The sequence below is a fragment of the Pseudophryne corroboree genome, chromosome 9 (genome assembly GCF_028390025.1).
Source record: "Pseudophryne corroboree isolate aPseCor3 chromosome 9, aPseCor3.hap2, whole genome shotgun sequence".
NCBI classification, from domain to species: Eukaryota; Metazoa; Chordata; class Amphibia; order Anura; family Myobatrachidae; genus Pseudophryne; species Pseudophryne corroboree.
In genome coordinates this window covers 390940521-390960836 of record NC_086452.1, presented here as the reverse complement: position 1 = coordinate 390960836, position 20316 = coordinate 390940521, and the positions used below count along the sequence as shown (strand labels likewise).

At 44.2% G+C, this 20316-nt stretch overlaps 1 protein-coding gene across 2 annotated transcripts in view; it reads left to right on the top strand.

Moving 5' to 3' along the window:
- Nucleotides 1-988: 988 nt before the first annotated feature.
- Nucleotides 989-20316, top strand: part of WNT5A (Wnt family member 5A) — a 33050-nt gene continuing 13722 nt past the window's right edge. Inside the window, exons 1-4 of one of the 2 annotated variants that reach the window (XM_063940839.1) lie at nt 989-1728; nt 6297-6430; nt 6824-7071; nt 9515-9807. In XM_063940839.1, the coding sequence (XP_063796909.1) occupies nt 1720-1728; nt 6297-6430; nt 6824-7071; nt 9515-9807 (684 nt within the window). In that variant the 5' untranslated portion in view covers nt 989-1719. Of the gene's footprint in view, nt 1729-5856; nt 5950-6296; nt 6431-6823; nt 7072-9514; nt 9808-20316 lie in introns of those variants that run through there. The other variant, XM_063940840.1, reaches the window with a different exon arrangement.

Genomic DNA, 20316 nt, shown 5'->3' with positions numbered 1-20316 from the left:
GTTCTGCACAGCTGCCCAGTATAATTTCCCTGGTTCTGTATAGTGGATTCTCGGTATCTGTGCACATGAAGCATGTAATACAGTGTTATAGTATAGGATGCTTGTCGCTGCGGCAATAGCGCTACAGGTACACTATGTTACAGTACTAGTCCCTCGGGGATCGCTATGGTCAGTATACAGTACATGCAGCACACTCACATCCTATACACTAGATGGCAAAAGAAATGACACTTTCTATTGTCAGGCATTTCTCTTATCAAACCCATGTTAGCAAAATGTTCCGTTATATACAGATGTGCAGTAACTGCACGGTATGGATGAATATTAGCAGTGAGTGTAGTATATAGATGGATGGGTATTAGCAGTGAGTGCACAGTATGAATGTTTATTGGCAGTGAGTGCAGTGTATAAATGGATTGCTGGTTATTGGCAGTGAGTGCAGTGTATAAATGTATGGCTGGTTATTGGCAGTGAGTGCAGTGTATAAATGAATGGATGGTTATTAGCAGTGAGTGCACTATATAGATGGATGGTTATTAGCAGGGAGTGTACTGTATGGTTATTAGCAACAGTGAGTGCACTGTGAGTATTGTGAGTGCAGTGTAAGGATGAGTACTACCAGTGAGTGCACTGTATGAGTATTGGCAGTGAGTACAGTGTAAGGATAAGTAGGATGAGTAATACCAGTTAGTGCACTGCATGGATAGTTATTAGCAGCAGTGAGTGTACTGTATGGATGGATATTAGCAGCAGTGAGTGCACTGTATGAGTATTGGCAGTGAGTGCACTGTATGAGTATTGGCAGTGAGTGCAGTGTATGAGTATTGGCAGTGAGGTGCACTGTATGAGTATTGGCAGTGAGTGCAGTGTATGAGTATTGGCAGTGAGTGCAGTGTATGAGTATTGGCAGTGAGTGCAGTGTAAGGATGAGTAGTACCAGTGACTGCACCGTATGTAAGGAGTAATAGAGCCTGTCCTGTCTGCCATAGGCCGCCGCACTGCGCATGCGCACACCCTGAGTTATCCCGGCTCTGGCCGCTGCCTGTAGCCAGTAGTGAGAGCAGGAGGCAGAGAGGGAACCGGAGCAGCAGCAGCAGCAGTGCCGGGCGCATCATCCATAGCGGGACCCGGGCTCCTCCATCTCCCAAGCACGGATCATAGCCAGCCCCCTGACCATTGCTGGAGTGTGTGCCCCGCTAATCACCCCTGGATTGGGGTCCCGTCTCTCTCATCTGATCCGGGCTTGTGTTCTTGTCTCTCCCGATTGCAGCCCCCTGCCCCTGTGCCGGGTGATGGACTGGGAGCAGCGCACACGCTGACATACACCCGAGTGGGGCCAGGAGAGGCTGTGTGCTACCTGAGGGCGCTCACCGCTTATTCCAGGGGATTTACTGGAAGCCTTCTGCGGGGTCTGGGACTGTCAGTGCGGAATACCCACCTCCCAAACCTGCCCCCTTTCTCACTGCCAGCAGCTGGCGCAACATCCCCCCGGCAGGAGAGGGGTACACACAGGATCTGCTATTGGGGTACAGGGTGGCTCTAGCGCTTGTAGTCCAGAAGGAGCCCGAATTAACCACTTGTTGGAGCTGCACTTCCCCAGGGATTACACCCGGACCCTCTCCCCTGATTTACGGGGTCTCCCAATAACTGGGGCGCACACTTGCATTTTGGATTTATTCTCACTCGGATTATCAAGTTGTCCCGCACCGCAGCTATAACATGGGGAAGGTGAGTGTATGAGTGCAGGCTGCACAGTCTCCAAACCTATTGTGTGTGTATCATTCTCCCTTCCCAGAGAGTAACCTACCTCCCCCAGTGCCAGGTACATCACTGCTGGGGCTTATAACACAGGATAGAGGCGGAGAGAGGTATTTCCATAACTTCTCAAACTCTCCCAGTGAGTGGAGAAACCTGTATATTCTCTGTTCTCAGTCCTACATCTGATTAGATGCACTAAAACATGCTGTGTTCCTTTTTGAGAGAGGGAGAGGTTGAGGTTTTGCTTATGCAGGACCTGAGATGAGAGACAGGTTTTCTCTCCTCTAATCAGACCTTTGTATGTAATTGGTAACAGCACATGTATCAACCCTTAAAGCCATGAACAAAGCAATGTTGGTAACTGGATTACTTGAGAAACCCCCAAAAGTACTCTCCACCCCCCAACCCCCTTGTCCTGTAAATTCTCTACACTGCAGGGGAAAAAACATCAGCACTGTAGCTTTACCCAGATTCTGTGCTAATTACCAGACTTTAAGAAGTGATTGAGGTTGTTGAGGTAAAGTTTTTTTTATTTTTTCATTTGCTTCTTACAGAGTTCAGCAGAGTCCCTGGGAAAGTTAGGTACTAGCTGAGCACTGTTGCAAATGTCCTTAGTTCCCAGAGAACACATGGAAGATTACTCCAAGATGGTCCCACTTTACACCTATACTCTAAGCTGGGGTCTCCTCCCTCCCAGACAGGCCAAATACAGCAGAGGGGTCCGGCTGCTTTATTGCACCCATAACTCAGTACTCTGCTGCTCTTCCAGTGTGGCTTAGCACAGAGCTGGCTGCATACAACAGAATATGTGAATTGGAGCTAGATGACTGATATACTGAGTATTACAGTCCTTAGGAACCAGAGTTTAATGCAATTTGCCACCAAGGGGCTCTCACACCATTCTATGGATAATCCAGCAACCACTGGGCTAGAAGATCTGGCCAGTGCAGGTGGTCGGGGCTGTGACTCAGTCATCACGAATACAGTATATACTCTGAAAATTAGGCTTCCTTTATGAAGTAGGAAGGTAAATTATGAGAGGTGAGATCTGAGAAATTTGTGACATTTGCTGCCCCCTATTGGAAAGAACCATTAATGTTTTGATTAAGTATTGTAAATTCTATGCATCTTTAATAAAATTGTTTAAAAATAAAGTATTGTATCCACTACTGCAACCATCCAGGTCAAATGTTATTAGTGATATATTTTAATTCTAATATATAATAAAATATTAGTGTTATACAAAATCTCAATTATGCTTATTCCTTATGGTATGTTTCCTAATACAAACTTTTCTACCCATCTGGAAGTTTATAAAACGTCCCCGCTAGTGACTGTCAGCCTTCTGTAACGGGGATACTCGGGGTTTATGCGAAGGATATAATGCAACAAGGTTTTGGTACTGCTCCCCAACTATCGTGATCTAGAATTCAAGGTCTGATGAAATGTATTTGGCTTCGTGTTTCTACACACAGCCTCAGGTCTGGTTGAACTTGTTAATGATTTTCAGTTGATGTCTAATCTGTTTAGTGCACAAACACTCCCCCGAGTGTGTCATTGTGAATGTGATCATTCCTCCAGCATCTGGGCCCCTGGTCTATATCTATAATAGTGTATTAATTGTATTATCTGGGTTCTGTAATAAGCTACGCAATGTATCTGTCTGTACAAACTATGTGTGCGATTATCGATCTCTCTCGCATTTTAAAAGAAAAAAAAATCAAGTGCGCACAAAAAATATTTTACGTTATCATTTTTTGTAGGATCATTTTTTTTATTAAAGGGAAAATTGTTATGCAAATAAAAAAATATTTAATTTATGTATTTAATTAATTCACTAATAGAGCCTGCCACCAGAAATTTGTGTATGTCCAGACGGGTTTCTTGTAATCATAAATTTCCTGTACGTTACTTTGACAAGTGCCTCAACCCCTTTTTTCCTCTCCCTTCCCCCAACAAGCAGAAATTAATTGCACCTTGTCTCCTGTGTTGCAAAGTCCACAATGCACTGGGAGAGCCCCCTTGTGGTGACAACTAACAAAGACAATGTTTTACAGATTCAGGGTTTTAAGTTGAAGAGCTCAGAATCTATACTACATATATACATTTTCTTACTAGTATAATATTTCATTCAATTGGCAAATATAACATTTCCATAATAAAATTCACGACCATAACGTGTAATAAAAGTGAGACGAGAAAAGCAATATGCTTTCCTGCCCAATCATCTTCACTTCATAGTTTACATGTAGCAAGATCGCATTCTGGATCAACCATCCTATTTAATAATTATTAATTGAGTTCAGGGAAAACATATAAAAATTAGTTTTAGCTTCAAATAAACACTCTGATTTTAATGGTCGGTGGAATTTGCGAAGAGTTGGTTCCACTATTCTATACATTTCATAATAACAATTCTAAAATTAGAACTGATTTTTGTAATCGGTCCCTTTATCTATTTAGTATTTGAAGATTAGTAAACGATCCTATTTAAAATTTTAAATTTTATAGGAAAAATATAACCATTAAACTGGAGTCTTCATTACAAAATTAAAACAAAAAAACGATAAAGCAAAATTGTCCCAATCCGAAAAAAAATGCTATTGCTTTACATTGGTCCACAGGGAACAATTAGTTTGGAAGAAATAATGAGAATGTTAGTAAATAAATTATTTGTCCATGCTATAAGGGAGGTAATGCTGTGACATTAATACTCAAACTGTTTTTTTTTTTTATAAAACCTTTCCATAGAAGAATAAAACATTTGAACTTTTTTTTTTATTAGTCTTCAATTAAATGTGGTGATTCCACAAGGTAAGCAGAGCAGTCGAACAGTGTTAATTTTTATGTAGTGTACTTTTTACAAATAGAATGTGTGTAATATCGCAATCGATGAATTGCATTCAAATGTTTTTGTCTTTCAAATGTGATTCAAATAAAGCATTTAACTAATATCCATATTATTTCCATTGTGTAATCTGTACTGGGTGGTGGGTTACTGGCTCGTTTGTGTCTGGAGAGCCTTATAATGATAATGACTTTAGAGTTACCGCTTGATACAGCAGAGACCAATGTATAATGTGGCAGACTGATACAATATTTGGAATGTAATCGATTACCAGGCGCTGGAAGAGTGTGTTATGGTTTGTTAATACACCGCATCGTGCCTAGTGTTCGCAAGCTGTATTTACAACTGCACAATACAGAGAATTAAACACAGGGCTGAGGAGAAGAGTGGACAGGGAATTTATAACCCAGAGTAAACAGAGTTGTTTAGCAGCCCCAGAGTGGTAATAAATAACTCCCCTGACTAGACAAGATATGGACTGTGATGGGCCCAGTATAGTAACGGCATGAGGAGTTGCTGCAGTTCCTTATGGAGGAATCGGGGGCGAATAGATGCGCCATCATTTTGGACCTGAAGACCCGGCCTTCGTTCCCGGGCAGATAATAACGTATTGGTCTATAATAGGTCTACTCTGAAATCAGCTTTGGGTTGTTGGGAGAGCGAGGAAAGTTTGATATTATATATATATATATATATATATATATATATATATATATATATATAATATATGTGTGTGTGTGTGTATATATATATATATATATATATATATATATATATATATATATATAATATTTATTATTTCTCTTCGACTGTATTTCTTTCTTTGTTTTACAATATACTGTAAATGTTTGCAGTATGTTAAAATGTTGCCTTTAACAAAACACACACACAAAAACCCCCAAAAGAATGGTCCACCTCTTGGATTATCTATTTGGTATATATCAACTAAAAATGTATTTAGCAGAGCAGGGAATTTCAAATGGAGTACCAGATGTGCGGGCTGACACTGGCAGCTGGGAGTATTGCTTAATCCAAATGTTACTCGTTAGTACTTTTTGTTTCAGGTCTTGGGACTTCCTTTGAAAACCTATTAGCACACATAAATTATAGCAGCAGCAGCAGCAGCAGCGGGCAGAGCCTGCAACACAGAGATCCTCATTCAGCGGAGTCATCCTAGTTAGCGCAGGACACTGAGGAAGGGAGGGGGGGGGGGGGGGGGGGGGGTCGCTGTAAGACACGCCACTATAGTGATATAACTCCATCCACTCATGTCTGCTCTATAACTGCTGGATATTTATCACATCAGTCTCTTCCCTCTACTGTACCATCACTAATTCTCTCTGGTAATCCAAATGCACTTTGTTCCTCTTTTGACCTTTGTTCTATTTACATTTCTATATATATATTTCTATATATATATTTCTATATTTCTCTCTCTCTCTCTCTCTCTCTCTCTCTCTCTCTCTCTCTCTCTCTCTCTCTCTCTCTCTATATATATATATATATATATATATATATATATATATATATATATATATATATATATAAAATTATATATTTCACCAGTATCGGTAGGACCCTGTTTTATAATGTAAATGTTTTTCCATTTTCAAGAATATTCTTGTTTACTGATTCTACGAATTTGTATTTATTTGTTTTACTTTTTTTAATGTGCCTCTTATTTTTCCAGAAATCCTTTGGACTCTTAATTACATCAGGAGGTTTTGGGGTAACCGGGAGAGCGATGATTTCCAACTATCTTCTGGTTCTCCTCCTTGCCCTGTCCTGTATCTCTCATGTGATGGTGGACGCAAGTTCATGGTGGTGAGCAAAAAGTTTCTGCGTTTAAAACAAACAAACAAACAAACAAACAAACAAAAACTAGATGCGATTTCTGTCCAGACAACTTCATGTTTCTCACAGTCTCTGCTTGCTCCTTTATAGAGCACTTGTTATTTTGTTTAAAAAGTAACTTTACATATTTATCTGAACGTTCCTCCCTGTGATACAATGTCTATGGTTACAATTGTTACTTTACACGCGATATTGCAGCATAGACTGGCTAGACATTATTATGCTTATACTGGTTAAAGCTATTCAATTACGGATTCGTTTTCAAATCCTATCAATCTTTAAATTGCCATAATACACAATGCAGTGAGGTATTGGTCACTGTGTATTAGATAGTGGATGACACCCTATGGTACTTTTGTGCAGGTCACTGGCAATGAACCCTGTCCAGCTCCCAGAGGTGTACATTATTGGGGCGCAGCCCCTCTGCAGCCAGCTCTCCGGGCTCTCTCAGGGGCAGAAGAAGCTGTGTCAGCTCTATCAGGACCACATGCAATATATCGGGGAGGGAGCAAAGACTGGGATCAAGGAATGCCAGTACCAGTTCAGGCACAGGAGGTGGAACTGCAGCACAGTGGACAACACTTCAGTGTTTGGTAGAGTTATGCAGATCGGTAAGGACTCCTTTTATAACCTTCCAACTAGTACAATTTTTTTTTGTAAAAAATTGGAGATTTATTATAATGTATTGATGAATTGAATATTAGTAATTGAAAATATATTGTGATTCTTTAAACCTGACACTTTGTACTATTTTATTTTTCTTTAAATTCTATTATTGCATAGCTACTGTGGAACTACATTTCCCAGCATACCCAAAGCATGGGTTTGTAGTTGTGCTACAACCTTAGATACTTGGAAGGTCTACTGATTATATTTATGCTGGTTATCAAATCTTTTTTGCCATTTCTGTTGTACAGCAGAATTTTAAAATTGGATATCTAGTGTCATGTATTATATATGTATCGTTACATATGTTGAAATGGTAGGTGGCTTACATTGCATTTATTTTGTTAAGAAATATAATTGTTATGTGTGAAGTATTACTGCTGGTGAACCTGCTCTGGAAATGCGAGGTCTCTGCTTGAGAACACAAGCCCTTGTTTTAATGACCTTATTATGGGAAGGAGGCTCCTTTGCTGTATTATCTTGTTTTTCACACCTGGGATTTTTACAGGGAGAGTGACTTGTGCTTCCTGTCAGTGTGTGAGACTTTGATCCGCACTCAGGTCTTTTCTCAGCTTTCTACTGTCTTGTTTGCTCTTGGTTTAAAGTCATTTTTTTGAAAATCTGCGGTTGGGTTGATCTAAGAAGAGACTCCCTGCAGGTTGCGACAGTCGCAATCCTTGGGGATTGTCTGGTGTTGAACACTCCAAACTTTTTTTCCTTATGTAAAAAAATAAAATAAAAAAAATCACTAATATCTTTGCATAAACCTATTTTTTAAACAAGAAGTAATTTCTAAGGGCAATTAGCCACTTAAGCTAAATGCTGTGCTAAGAGGATTTAATAGGTATTTGGAGGCGGTGGCTCAGACTGGGATAGTGAAGTGGCTATTCATCCACTATAAGACGCTGGACTCATTTTCAGACTATATTTAAGTTTCATAAACTGGGGAGGGGAGAGAGCGAGCCAGATGCTTGATTTTATTTCTGGGAAATTAGCTGAAATGTAAAATTGCTGCGCTTTAAAGATGATATGCATTACAGAATTAATGTGCTTTTGTAGGCACTTTGCAGAAGTTTTTGGTAATTCCATATATCAATATGTCTCCACATGTCTCATACAATTATCAAAGATTTTACATTGAATATTTTCCTATCCAAACTGTGTGCATGAGTGTATAAATAATATCATGTATTGCTTGACAAAGGCCATGTCTAGGACCCAAGTGGCCGTAGTGCACATTTCACGATTACCACTTAAGTGTTATTTTTCTTTTTCAATTGTAAGTATGATTTCACGTTATATTATTTTGTGAAACATGCTGCTCTCACTTCCTGTTTAAGGTGCTCTTTAAAAATTTCATGTAGCATATAGCTACTTTATATGTGTGATTTAATGACCAGTTCAATAATCCTACTTGCACTTGCAAGAAATAAAAAATAAAAATAAAATCCTTGAAGTGTTTTTGTCTGTTTCAAGTAATTCCCCATGTTGTGTCTAAAGTTTAAACCCCCTAGATACCGCAGTTCACAACACTATCTGCACAATTGTTTACATTTTTAAATTTGTGGGTTGTACTGCACCCCGGTCTCCCTCATGCCCAAATAAGTGCTATGCGACCACATCAGTAAAAAGTTTATATTCCTAGCCAAATCTTGGCTATTTCCTTGGATTTCAGATGGCCTATGGCATTTATATGGGACTGTGGACAATATGGCATTCATATTGAAAGAACACTCGCATTACACAAAGTGAATAGAACTTGTTTCTTAATTTAATATAAACCTTCTGCGGGCTCTCGGTTGAAAATCTCCATTTCAGTACCTTTTTAAAGACCTCTAAAGATAAAAACAGAGATGATTCTATTTTGATGTAAGAATAAGATGGCACAAAGTTTGATAGGAAGGAACAGAAAAAAAAGATATCAGTTTTAAGGATCTTGTGTTATTATTTCTACCTGACATTTATTTTGGAAAGTCGACTAAGTGCAGTTATTGTAACCCTCTGCACATGTAACTTCTCAAATCATCTTGTTTTCATTTAATGGGTACTGGTGTGGGAAGAAAGTCTTGAGAAAGACCCAAATCACTTCCACCCCCATGAACATTCTCCAGTTCTGATTAACAGATAAATTTGCTAGACCAGTTCATCCTGTAGTCGAAATAGGTACCCATTCGGGTGTAATTTGAGAATGTAGAGAGTGGAGTTAAATCAATATGCATGATTGTATGTATGTATGTATGTATGTATGTATGTGTGTATATATATATATATATATATATATATATATGTGTATATATATATATGGGTATATGTAATACAGATTTGACAATGCTCTGTTTTATATATACATAATAGATGTTTACAGTAATTTCTATTGTGTTGTTTCAGGGAGCAGAGAGACTGCATTCACTTATGCAATCAGCGCTGCAGGAGTAGTGAATGCAGTGAGCCGAGCGTGCAGAGAGGGGGAGCTCTCAACCTGCGGCTGCAGCCGGGCAGCACGGCCTAAGGATCTACCCCGGGACTGGTTGTGGGGTGGCTGCGGGGATAATCTAGATTATGGCTACAGATTTGCCAAGGAATTTGTGGATGCCAGGGAACGAGAAAAAATCTACCAAAAAGGATCATATGACAGTGCCAGGACTCTGATGAATCTGCACAACAATGAGGCTGGAAGAAGGGTGAGCTCTTTTACATTGGCAATGCGCTTCGTACTCATGCCTTTTTATAGTACTCCAACAACTATTTAATTGTATTTACATTCAAACAATTATTCTAGCTCAGTGTTGAGAAGCATTAGCTTTTCCAGGGGTCTACATGGTGGTCCTTGGTCTGTGATTGGTTCTATGCTTGTGTCCCGGACCCCTATTTACAGTTTGCCCCATGTAACAGTTTTCTCAGTCTGATATAATATCCCTTGTTTTGCCTGCAAATTGCAAGAAAATGGTAATGGTGTTTATGCAGATGAATCGGGAGTCCAAGTTGAAGGACTCTAAGCTACAGTATGTGAGATAATGCATTGTACCAGGACTGTCCTGGGAAATATGGTTTTGTGGGTGCCGCACAATTGAGCTTTTACAAAGATTGCAAAAGCCTGTTTGCAGCTCATCTCCTATGCCTGTGATTTGGTTTTCTTATCACCCTTTGTCTTATGACAATCTAGTGCCATTACAACATGTCCGCACATCTGAGCCACAGGAAATGAATGCTGGTCATAAAGTAGCCAGATCACTGCAGTAAACCATACTCATCAGGTGCTTGTGTCCTGCACAGCCAAAAATGCCAATGTTTTGTTGAGGTTACACTATTGATTGCAATAATGTATTAAGGGCCTAATTCAGATCTGATCGCAGCAGCAAAATTGTTCTCTAATGGGCAAAATCATGTGCACTTCAGGGGGGGCATATGTAACATGTGCAGAGAGAGTTAGATTTGGGTGGGTTATTCTGTTTCTGTGCAGGGTAAATACTGTCTGCTTTATTTTTACACTGCAGTTTAGATTTCAGTTTGAACACACCCCACCCAAATCTAATAGGCCCTACACACTGGCCGATAATCGTCAAAGATATGAATGATCTCGTTCATTAATGAACAAGATACCGTTCATATCTTTGAGTGTGGAGGCACCAGCGATGAACGATGTGCGGCCCCGCGCTCGTTCATCGCTGGTGCCCCGTTGGCTGTGCATGAAGGCCAATATGGACGATCTCGTCCATATTTGCCTGCAGTTCTATGGAGCCGTGTGACGGGGGGAGTGAAGTAACTTCACTGCCCCTCCGCCGCCGGGTCACCCGTCGGCCGTATCCGCCGTCTGGCAGCTTGGAGGCGGATCTTTAAATGTGTAGGGCCCATAACTCTCTCTGCACATGGTTTTGCCCATTAGAGAACCATTTTGCTTCTGCAATCAGGTCTGAATTAGGCCCTAAGTTACATTGGTGTCAACTTTGTTAAAAAACAAAAAAAATAACTTGATGGGAAACTTGTTTCTGATCAGGAAGGAATCACATGGAGCAACCTATTATTCTAAACATTCCACTTTGTGGTTCCTAACATGGTTTATTGGTTAGGCAGCTGAAGAGAAATTGTGAACATTTCTTATAGCATTATAGGGACTTACTGTTTTCATACACTGATAAGTTGTCAGTCCATTATATACTTGCCCCCCAAAAGATGAGTCTACAGCAGAGTAGCACTGCTTCTGTAGTACCCATTGTGCCCAGCAGCTGGCACTGCAGACCCTTTTAATTGCTTATTTAGTGGACACTGTGATTTGTAGATTGTTTTACGGCATGAATTGTATATACAATGCATATGCATGTCTGGCATTTTTTTTTTTTTTATCATAAATTTTTTGATAGAACAATCGATAATAACATATAAGAAACATGAACGCGATCAGAGTAGAGCGTGAGAGAATTAAAAAAAAAAAAATATTCCTTACATGAAGCTCTGAAATCTAAATAAAATCAAACATTTATAAAGTAAATTGTGGGTGTATGAGAATCATACGTATTAAATAATTAGTAATAGAGTTCCATACATAAAACAAAAAGAGAAGAAGAGAAAAGAGGGGATAGGAAAAAAATTACTTGCCAGGGCCAACCAGTGGAACACCTGGAATAGCTTAAGAAAAGAAAAAAAACGTAGGGAAGGAAGTAAATGAGGGAGGAGTAGGGGAGTAAAACAGGAAGAGAGAAAAGGAAATAGAAGAGAAAAGAGCATAGAGGAGAGAGTGAGCCGGGTGTGGAGGGGGAGAGGGCAAGAAAGGGACCGATGAGGCATTAATGGGGGGCCTGGTAAATTCATTTGGTATTCAGAGTACCAGTGTTTCCATATATCATGAAATTTATCCACGGTGTTGTTCAGCATAGAGGAAAGATGTTCCATCTTTGCCACAAACCAAATACGGCTCACAAGTTCCTGACGCGTGGGAGGAGAGATTTTTTTTCCAAGATTTAGCAATTTGAAGTTTAGCAGCACAAGAGATATGAAGTACCAGTTTGTTTTCGGATCTAGATAGTTGACAGGCTGGATCACACAAAAGAAGCACCTTGGGTGAAAGTGAGGGGCAAGAGGGAATATCTGATTTAATCAAAGTTTGGACCAAGGTCCAAAAGGGCGCAATCTTGGGACAACTCCACCAGATATGAAAGTATGATCCAATTTGACCACATTGGCGCCAGCAAAGGTTGGGCGTGTTAGGATACATTTGGTGTAGGCGGTCTGGAACAAGATACCACCGTGTATATACCGTGTATGAGTTTTCTTTAACGGATACGCTGATTGAGCACTTAGAAATATTCAAACGTATCTCATCCCATTCTTCAACTTCAAGGTGGGTCCCTGATCCGTTTCCCAGGCGGTTTCATGCGAGGCACAAGATGGGGAGACGGGTGTCAAGATAGTTTGATATAATGTAGAGATAATGCCTCGATCCATAGAGCGATGAATACAGAGACGTTCCATTGGGGTCGGAAGAGTAGAAAGAGGCGTTTTTCTCATAGCAGACAAAGCAAAGTTTCAGATATGGAGGTATTGGTAGAACGAGGACGTGGGGATAGAGTGTTTTGCTTGAAGGTCTGCAAAGGAGTAGGGTGTGTTATTGTGGAGTAGGTGATGTAGACAAGTGATACCTGCGCTGGACCAAATACAAGCCATATGAGGGAAATGACCCGGGAGGAAGGAAGGATTATTCCAGATAGGGGTTAGAGGGGAGGGGGATGTATAGAGAGATAGCTTATTGTGTTATGAGTCCCAGACTGACAATGTGAGAGATATTGTAGGAATAGACTTGATGTTTATAGGCCAGTGAATTCTAAGAAGCCACGGGAGGTTAGAAATAGAATCATCCTGGGCCAGGTCGCTTTCCAGGTCCACCCACCGTTTCCAACAACGAGGAGAGTGCCAAGCGACTAAGTGACTCGGAACCGTGGCGTGGTAGTATCTTGTAATAGAGGGAAGGCCCAAGCCACCACATATGGAGCTTTTCTGAAGAGTTTCCCTGCGTAACCTAGGCTTTTTATCGTTCCATATGAATTTACCGAATGGAGTCTGTAGGGTTTTCAGAGTACGGGGAGGGAACAGGGATAGGAAGGGTCTGGAAAAGGTACAATAATTTGGGGAGAACATTCATTTTAATAGCATTGATCCTGCCTACCCAAGAAATAGTGTTTACGCCAAGATAGAATGCCCTGAGATATTTCTTTAAATAAGGGGGTATAGTTCGCCTCGAATAAGGAATGGTACGATTTAGTAATATGGATACCTAAATAGTTAATGGAGCTGTGACGCCAAGTGAAATAAAAATTGGTTTTGAGCAGAGTCAATGTGTCCGTTGAGATGTGTAAGGGGAGGGCTTCGGATTTCTCATTATTCTATAACCGGAGAGGTCCCCATATAAGGTTAGTTCCTTGAATAGATTAGGCAGAGAGATTATCGGATTAGTAAATGTGAGAAGAACGTCGTCAGCAAAAAGGGAGAGTTTGTATTGGGAGTCCTTGATGGTGAAGCCCAAAATGTCTGGGTTAAGGCGAATACGACAGGCGAGGGGTTCTATTATTAAGGCAAATATGAGAGGTGATAGGGGGCAGCCTTGGCGTGTGCCGTTAGTGATGGGAAAAGAGTCCGAAAGGATGCCATTTGTGAGGACCGATGTGGAGGGGTTGTGATAAAGTGCTATAATAGCATGGAGGAATGCACCTTGGAGACCAAAGCTACAAAGAAATGTTCATGAGATTCTATCAAAGGCTTTTTCCGAATCTAAAGCCAATAGTATTGAGGAGAGCTTATTCACGTTAGCATGATGAACTAGGGTAATAGTACGCCTGGTGTTATCCAGAGCTTGACGAGAAGGTACAAATCCGACTTGGTCGGGGTGTATGAGAAATGGGAGGAGTGGTTTAAGACGCAAGGACAATATTTTTGCGAAACGTTTTAGTTCTGTGTTTAGAAGGGAGATAGGGCGATAGTTAGAGACCAGTAGTCATGTCTGGCATTTATTTATACACTAGGTGCTTCATCGCGCCCTACGGGCGCTCTTCACACCGTCGCAAGGGGCTACGCCCCCTTAACCCTTGCATGCCTTTCTGGGGTTCAATATTTGTGTTATGTGGAGTATCACCTGCATTCCTTTGTTAGTGGTTAAATATTGCACAATGAAAGGGTGTGCGATGGTGAAGGAGGCGCAGCCCCTTGCGACGGCGTGAACAGCACCTGCAGGCCACAATGTACAGAATGTAGCGGGTGAGGGGGGTACTGCGGATGGTGTCTGTAGATGCTGCGGATGGAGGGGGGGGCGGAAGTGGGGGTGGGGCCCGGATGGGGAAGGGTTGGGAGGTGCTGCGGGTGGGGGAGGGGCAGAGGAGTGGGGGATGCAGATGGGGTAGGGGTCCGGAGGCACTGCAGGTGGGGGAGGGGCAGGGGTGCCATGGGTGGGGGAGGGGCAGGTGTGGGGATGTTGCAGATGGGTGAAGGGTTCCGGAGGTGCTGTGGGATGGGAAGGGGCGGGAGTGCCGCTGGTGGGGTAGGGGTCCGCAGGCGCCATGGATAGGGGAGGGGCAGGTACGGGTGTTGCGGCGGATGGGGAAGGAGGTCCGGAGGTGCTGCAGGTGGTGGAGGGGCAGGTGCGGGGGTGCCATTGGTGGGGGAGGGGTGGGTGATGGGGGGACCGCGGATGGAGGAGGGTGTCTGCAGATGCGGGGGCCAGGACAGGGGTGACGGGGCCAGGACACGGGCGACGGGGCCAGGACAGAAATGACAGGGACAGGATAGGGGTGACAGGGTCAGTGTAGGGGCGGCAGGACCAGGACAGGGGTGACAGGGCCAGAATAGGGTTGACAGGGCAAGCACAGGGGTGACAGGGCCAGGATAGGGGTAGCAGGGCCAGCATAAGGGTGACAGGGCCAGGATAAGGGTGAAAGGGCCAGGATAAGGGTGGCAGGTCAAGGCCAGGGGTGACAGGGACATGACAGAACACAGGGCATGGGAGAGATTGGTATTAGGGACAGAACAGTGGTGACAGACAGATGTGTCTTACCGGAGTCACTGCTGCTGGCTGCTGCTGTTCCACTCCAACCTGTTGGGATCTGCTGCTGGTGGAGACTTGGCATGGCTGACTCTCTTAGGCTGTAGTCCTGCTTCCTCTGCCCGTCCGCATCACTCCCCCCCTCCTCAGTCACACACCGCAGACCTCGCGCAGCTGCCAGGCACTGTGGTAAGGGGAGACTGGGAGTGACTGGTTAGCTCCCAGGAGACGCTGCTGCTGGAGGGAGGAGGGGGTCAGAGCCTGCAAGCAGCGCGGACTTCTGCAGCGCTACCCGCCGGCTAAAGTGTGTGAAGGAGCTGGGCGCACCTCACTGCGGGTGGCAGCGCTGCAGCTAGCGGTGGGGTTGCCGGGGCTGGAGATAACAGAGGCAGTACGGAAAGTGCACAGCGGCTGGTGACCCACAAAACTACAGCTAAGAAGCGTGGAGTGTACCAGAAAGTGACGCTCCTCCGCACCAGAGAGACCCTGCTGAGTATGCTGATGTGGGGGTCAAGTATGGCCCTCACACACCCCCATACCTCCCAAATGTCCCAATTTTCGCGGGACAGTCCCATTTTTTTTGGGTCTGTCCCGCTGTCCCACCCGCGGATCGCAGTGTCCCACGGTGGGGGGGGGGGCAGTTGGAAAGCTCCTGTACTCGCTGTTCTGCTTAGCAGAGCAGCGGTGAATAGTGGAGACAGAGGGAGAGGGGGCATCAGGGGGTACGGATTAAGGGGGGGTTCCAGCAGCAGAGCTGGATTAAGGGGGGGGGCAGGCGGTACGTACCATTGGCCCCACAGTTTTAGGGGCCCCCCCGGCTGGAGTAGCTCTGTCCCAGCTCAGAAGCTCCCCGCCCTGCCAGCAACAACATTGTGCTACAGTCGGCACACGCTGCTGCGTATTGGCAGGTCTGTGGTGTTGCAGGGAGGCAGCAGTCTCCCTGCTTTCTTCTGCCTGTGCGGGTGTGTAGGGGGAGCGACCACCTCCTCTGGATTTAGCCCTAGCTGAGGGGCCAAAATCCCATTTAAAAAACAAAACAAAAAAACCCCCGGAATTTGCATAAGGGGGCGTGGCCTCGCGGGCCGCGATTAGGCCACGCCCCCAACCCACAGCAGGCACAGCAATGAGAGAGGGCTCCCCTGTCTCAAGTGCCCTGGCCCCCCGGAATCATAATCAGCCCCTGGGGGCATGCCAGCAGCTCACAGAGCGCTGGGCATGCCCCCTCACTGACGAAAACGGGGCCCTCCCGTGAAGCCACGCCCCCTTTTCGCCGTGTGTGTGTGTGTGTGTGTGTGTGTGTGTGTGTGTGTGTGTGTGTCTCCTGAAGAAGCTGGGAGGTATGCACCTCTGCCTGTGCCATGTCCATACTATCTGCTTCTGCAGCTGCTCCTAGTGTCCTATAGATTTGGCCAGATCTGTGACTCATTTGACTAACTCCGCCCACTGCTGTGACTCCGCCCAGCGTTAGCAAATGAATCACAAAATCACAGATCTGGGCTATTATATAGGAGATATGTGTGTGCCTTGCTTATACGGAATGTGATCTTACTTGAGAAAAAAGGTGACAATTGCACTTCGCCTCCCCACCTTTTTGTTTTCTTACAAATAACGCATTTTACTCCTTGAGATGAGCTATATTATATGTAGCCACAATCATGAGCCTCCAATCTGTGCAATCACCTCAGTCCGTTTAGTTCCTGGTTTGACGTCACAAACACGCCCTGCGTTTGGCCAGCCACTCCCCCGTTTCTCCAACCACTCCTGCGTTTTTCCCTGGCATGCCTGCGTTTTTTAGCACACTCCCTGAAAATGGCCAGTTTCCGCCCAGAAACACCCACTTCCTGTCAATCACACTACTATCACTCGAGCGTTGAAAAAACGTCACTCGAGCTTGTGTAAACCTCCAAAGTTTTGTGTTAAATTTCTTAACGCATGCGCGCTGCGTACCATGCGCATGTGCATTTTCCACCTAATCGTTGCGTTGCGAAAAACAGCAACGAGCGAACAACTCGGAATGACCACCACTATTCTGGTTCAAGAATCCTGCGGAATCGCTAGAACACCATGCATATTTCAGTGGAAATGTGCGCTGCATCAAATAATTAAGGTAGTCATCCTAATAGGATTTATTTGGATCATGTATAGAGATTCGATTGTAGTGTTTACTAAATTTGCCCATGTTTATCTAATTAACCAATGCAAGTTGCACCTGCTGATGGCAGATTTACACACATGACCTTTGAGTTGTATAAGGCGTTTGTTAATTTGCAGTGTCCCCACTAAGATTGACAATGGCAAATAACAGAAGTTGCACTTTTTACTCATAAGATAGACAGAATGTTTTAAATGTTATTTATGTTTATCTATCTAATCAGTATGGCCAGCACTTCAGCATCCATGTACTCATATATACAGAATACATAAAGTATATACTGAGAGTACCATAAATGTCAATATTGTATTTTTAAAAAAAATCTTTAATACAATATTGTTGCGTCATTGTTATTTGTGTGTTGTTAAACTTTTCAAGCGACTTTCACAGCTGATTTTGTCAGGAGACCCAGGTCTAGACATAACTATTACGACTTTTATGAAGGTCCGAATTATAGATGATCAACTACTCTAAGACCTGGCTAATACCCTCCTTTGGTAATGAGAAGCAGTGGCTCCATAAAGTTTTAAAACTGCAACTTTATTGATGCAATAAAAAAATTCATCATAGGCAGGGAAACCAGCAGTACTACTTAGGACATTTTGAGCCAACAAGCTTTTAGTCATAGCATGCAAGCAATCTACTAATATCTGTCCCCAATTAATTTGAAAACATCCTTTTCCTTAGAACAGGTGAGGTGAGAGAATTATTGTAAAAACGCGTAACAAAAACAAAATATATTCTAAAATGCACCTAATCCCAAAGTCCCTAATGCTGGTAATGCTGGTACAGCTCTCCAGGCATTGGCAGTAGGAGCCAGGGGTGGGCCCCCCTCTCTATAAGGGCCCGGGACTCCAGTCCCCGCAGACCCCCCCCCCCCCCCCCCCCCCCATGATGCACCTAATCCCAAAGTCCCTAATGCTGGTAATGCTGGTACAGCTCTCCAGGCATTGGCAGTAGGAGCCAGGGGTGGGCCCCCCTCTCTATAAGGGCCCGGGACTCCAGTCCCCGCAGACCCCCCCCCCCCCCCCCCCACCATGATGGCTGCCCTGCCATTACTTGTGGTTGTTATATCTAAAGGCCCATATAGACGGGCCGATCCAGGAGAGATGTGTGCTGAGCGAACCGCTCAGCACACATCTCTCCTGCCGCTCAGCACAGCGCGATGTGTGCTGAGCGTGCGGGGGGGAGACAGGGGGGAGACGGGGGGGGGGGCGCTCACTTCACCCAGCGGGTGAAGTGAGCGACCCGCTAGATTGGCCAGCATGCAGACCAATCTAGCACCAGCTATAGCGATGAGCGGGGCTGCGCATCGCTATCGCTGTTAGGGCTACACACAGAGCGATCTTGCTGAAAATCTAAGCAATCCAGTCAGATTGCTTAGATTATCGCTCCGTGTGTACCCCCCTTTAGTGAGTGTGAGGAAAGGAATCTGGCATGAAATTTGGTTCCTGCACATCTTATTGTTGCACACAGCATTCAAAGTGCGGGGTCTATTTACTAAGCCTTGGATGGAGATAAAGTGCCCGCCAATCTGCTCCTAACTGCTATGTCACAGGCTGTGTTCAAAAAATTACAGATCTGGTTGGCTGGTACTTTATCTCCATCCAAGGGGCTTAGTACATAGACCCCCTGAGTGAGGTGTACTTCCAACCTAGAGTTCTTACTTATTTTAACCACTTAACTGATGAATTTTCCTTCCAAAACCATTCATAACATTGTTTTTATTAAAAAGGTTTTATTTAATATAGTTTAAAAAGTATTTTTTTGAATATTTAATTATTATATTATACACATCTGCAGAGCGAATTTCCTCATTGAAAAACTGGGGAACACAGTAGGGCGGCGCGTTTGCATGTGATCTGACCATGCCCGTTAAGTGGTTTGAATGGAATTCCAGTCATGTCACAATTAGAGGAGCCTAGGTCAGGTCTTCTGGTGCCTCAAACATGTATGGCTCTATTATAGACTATGTATGGTACCTGATATGACATCCAGTTTTTTACATATTTTTTGTTTAGTTTGTGAGAATCTTATACAGTGCTTAAAGTGGTCTTAGAGAGGTGGTGGAACTCACTCCCTATCCCCCCGACGCCCATTCAATAAAGGTATTGCGCGCGCCTAAGGGGCGCTCCCCGAAAAAGGGCCGTGGTCTCAAAAAGAAAGGGGCATGTTCACACAATAGTAATAATGCCCACAGTAGTAGCACCCCTAATACACAATGCCCACAGCAGTAGCACCCCTTTTACAATAACCACAGTTGTAGTGCCCCTTATGCAATGTCCACTGTACTGGTAGTGCCCCTTATATAGAGCCCATAGTAGTGGTGCCCTTATGCAATGCCCCTAGTAGTAGTGCCCTTTATGTCCCCAGAAGTGATGCCCCTTATGAAGTGCCCCCTTTACAATGCCCTCATTAGTGGTGCCCCCATTAGTTATGCCCCCTGTAGTTTAGCCCCTGTAGTTTAGTCCCCATGTAGTTTAGCCCCATGTAGTTTAGCCCCCCTGTAGTAATGCGCCCCTGTAGTAATGCGCCCCTGTAGTTATTCCCCGAGTAGTAATGCGCCCCTGTAGGTAGCCCCTTGTAGTCTTCCCCCAGTAGTTTGGCCCCCCCGTAGCTTGCCTCAGTAGTTTGGCCCCCCCGTAGCTTGCCCCAGTAGTTTGGCCCCCTGTAGCTTGCCCCAGTAGTTTGGCCCCCTGTAGCTTGCCCCCAGTAGTTTGCCCTCAGTAGATTGCCCCCAGTAGTTTGGACCCCTGTAGTTTGCCCCAGTAGATGCGCTGTACAGTCACACATGTTTAAAAAAAAAAAAGCCACCATACTTACCAAGCCCCGCTCCCGCGTCCGACCGCTGTGATCTCCTGGCGTCCGGCTCCCCAGCACTATGAGAGAGACGTCATGACGTCTCTCTCATAGCGCGCACTGAGCCGGAAGCCGGAGCTCAGTACTGAGCTCCTGCCGCCAGCTTCAACTATGCAGGGAGAGCCGGGCGCCGCTGAAAACACAATCTCCGCGGGC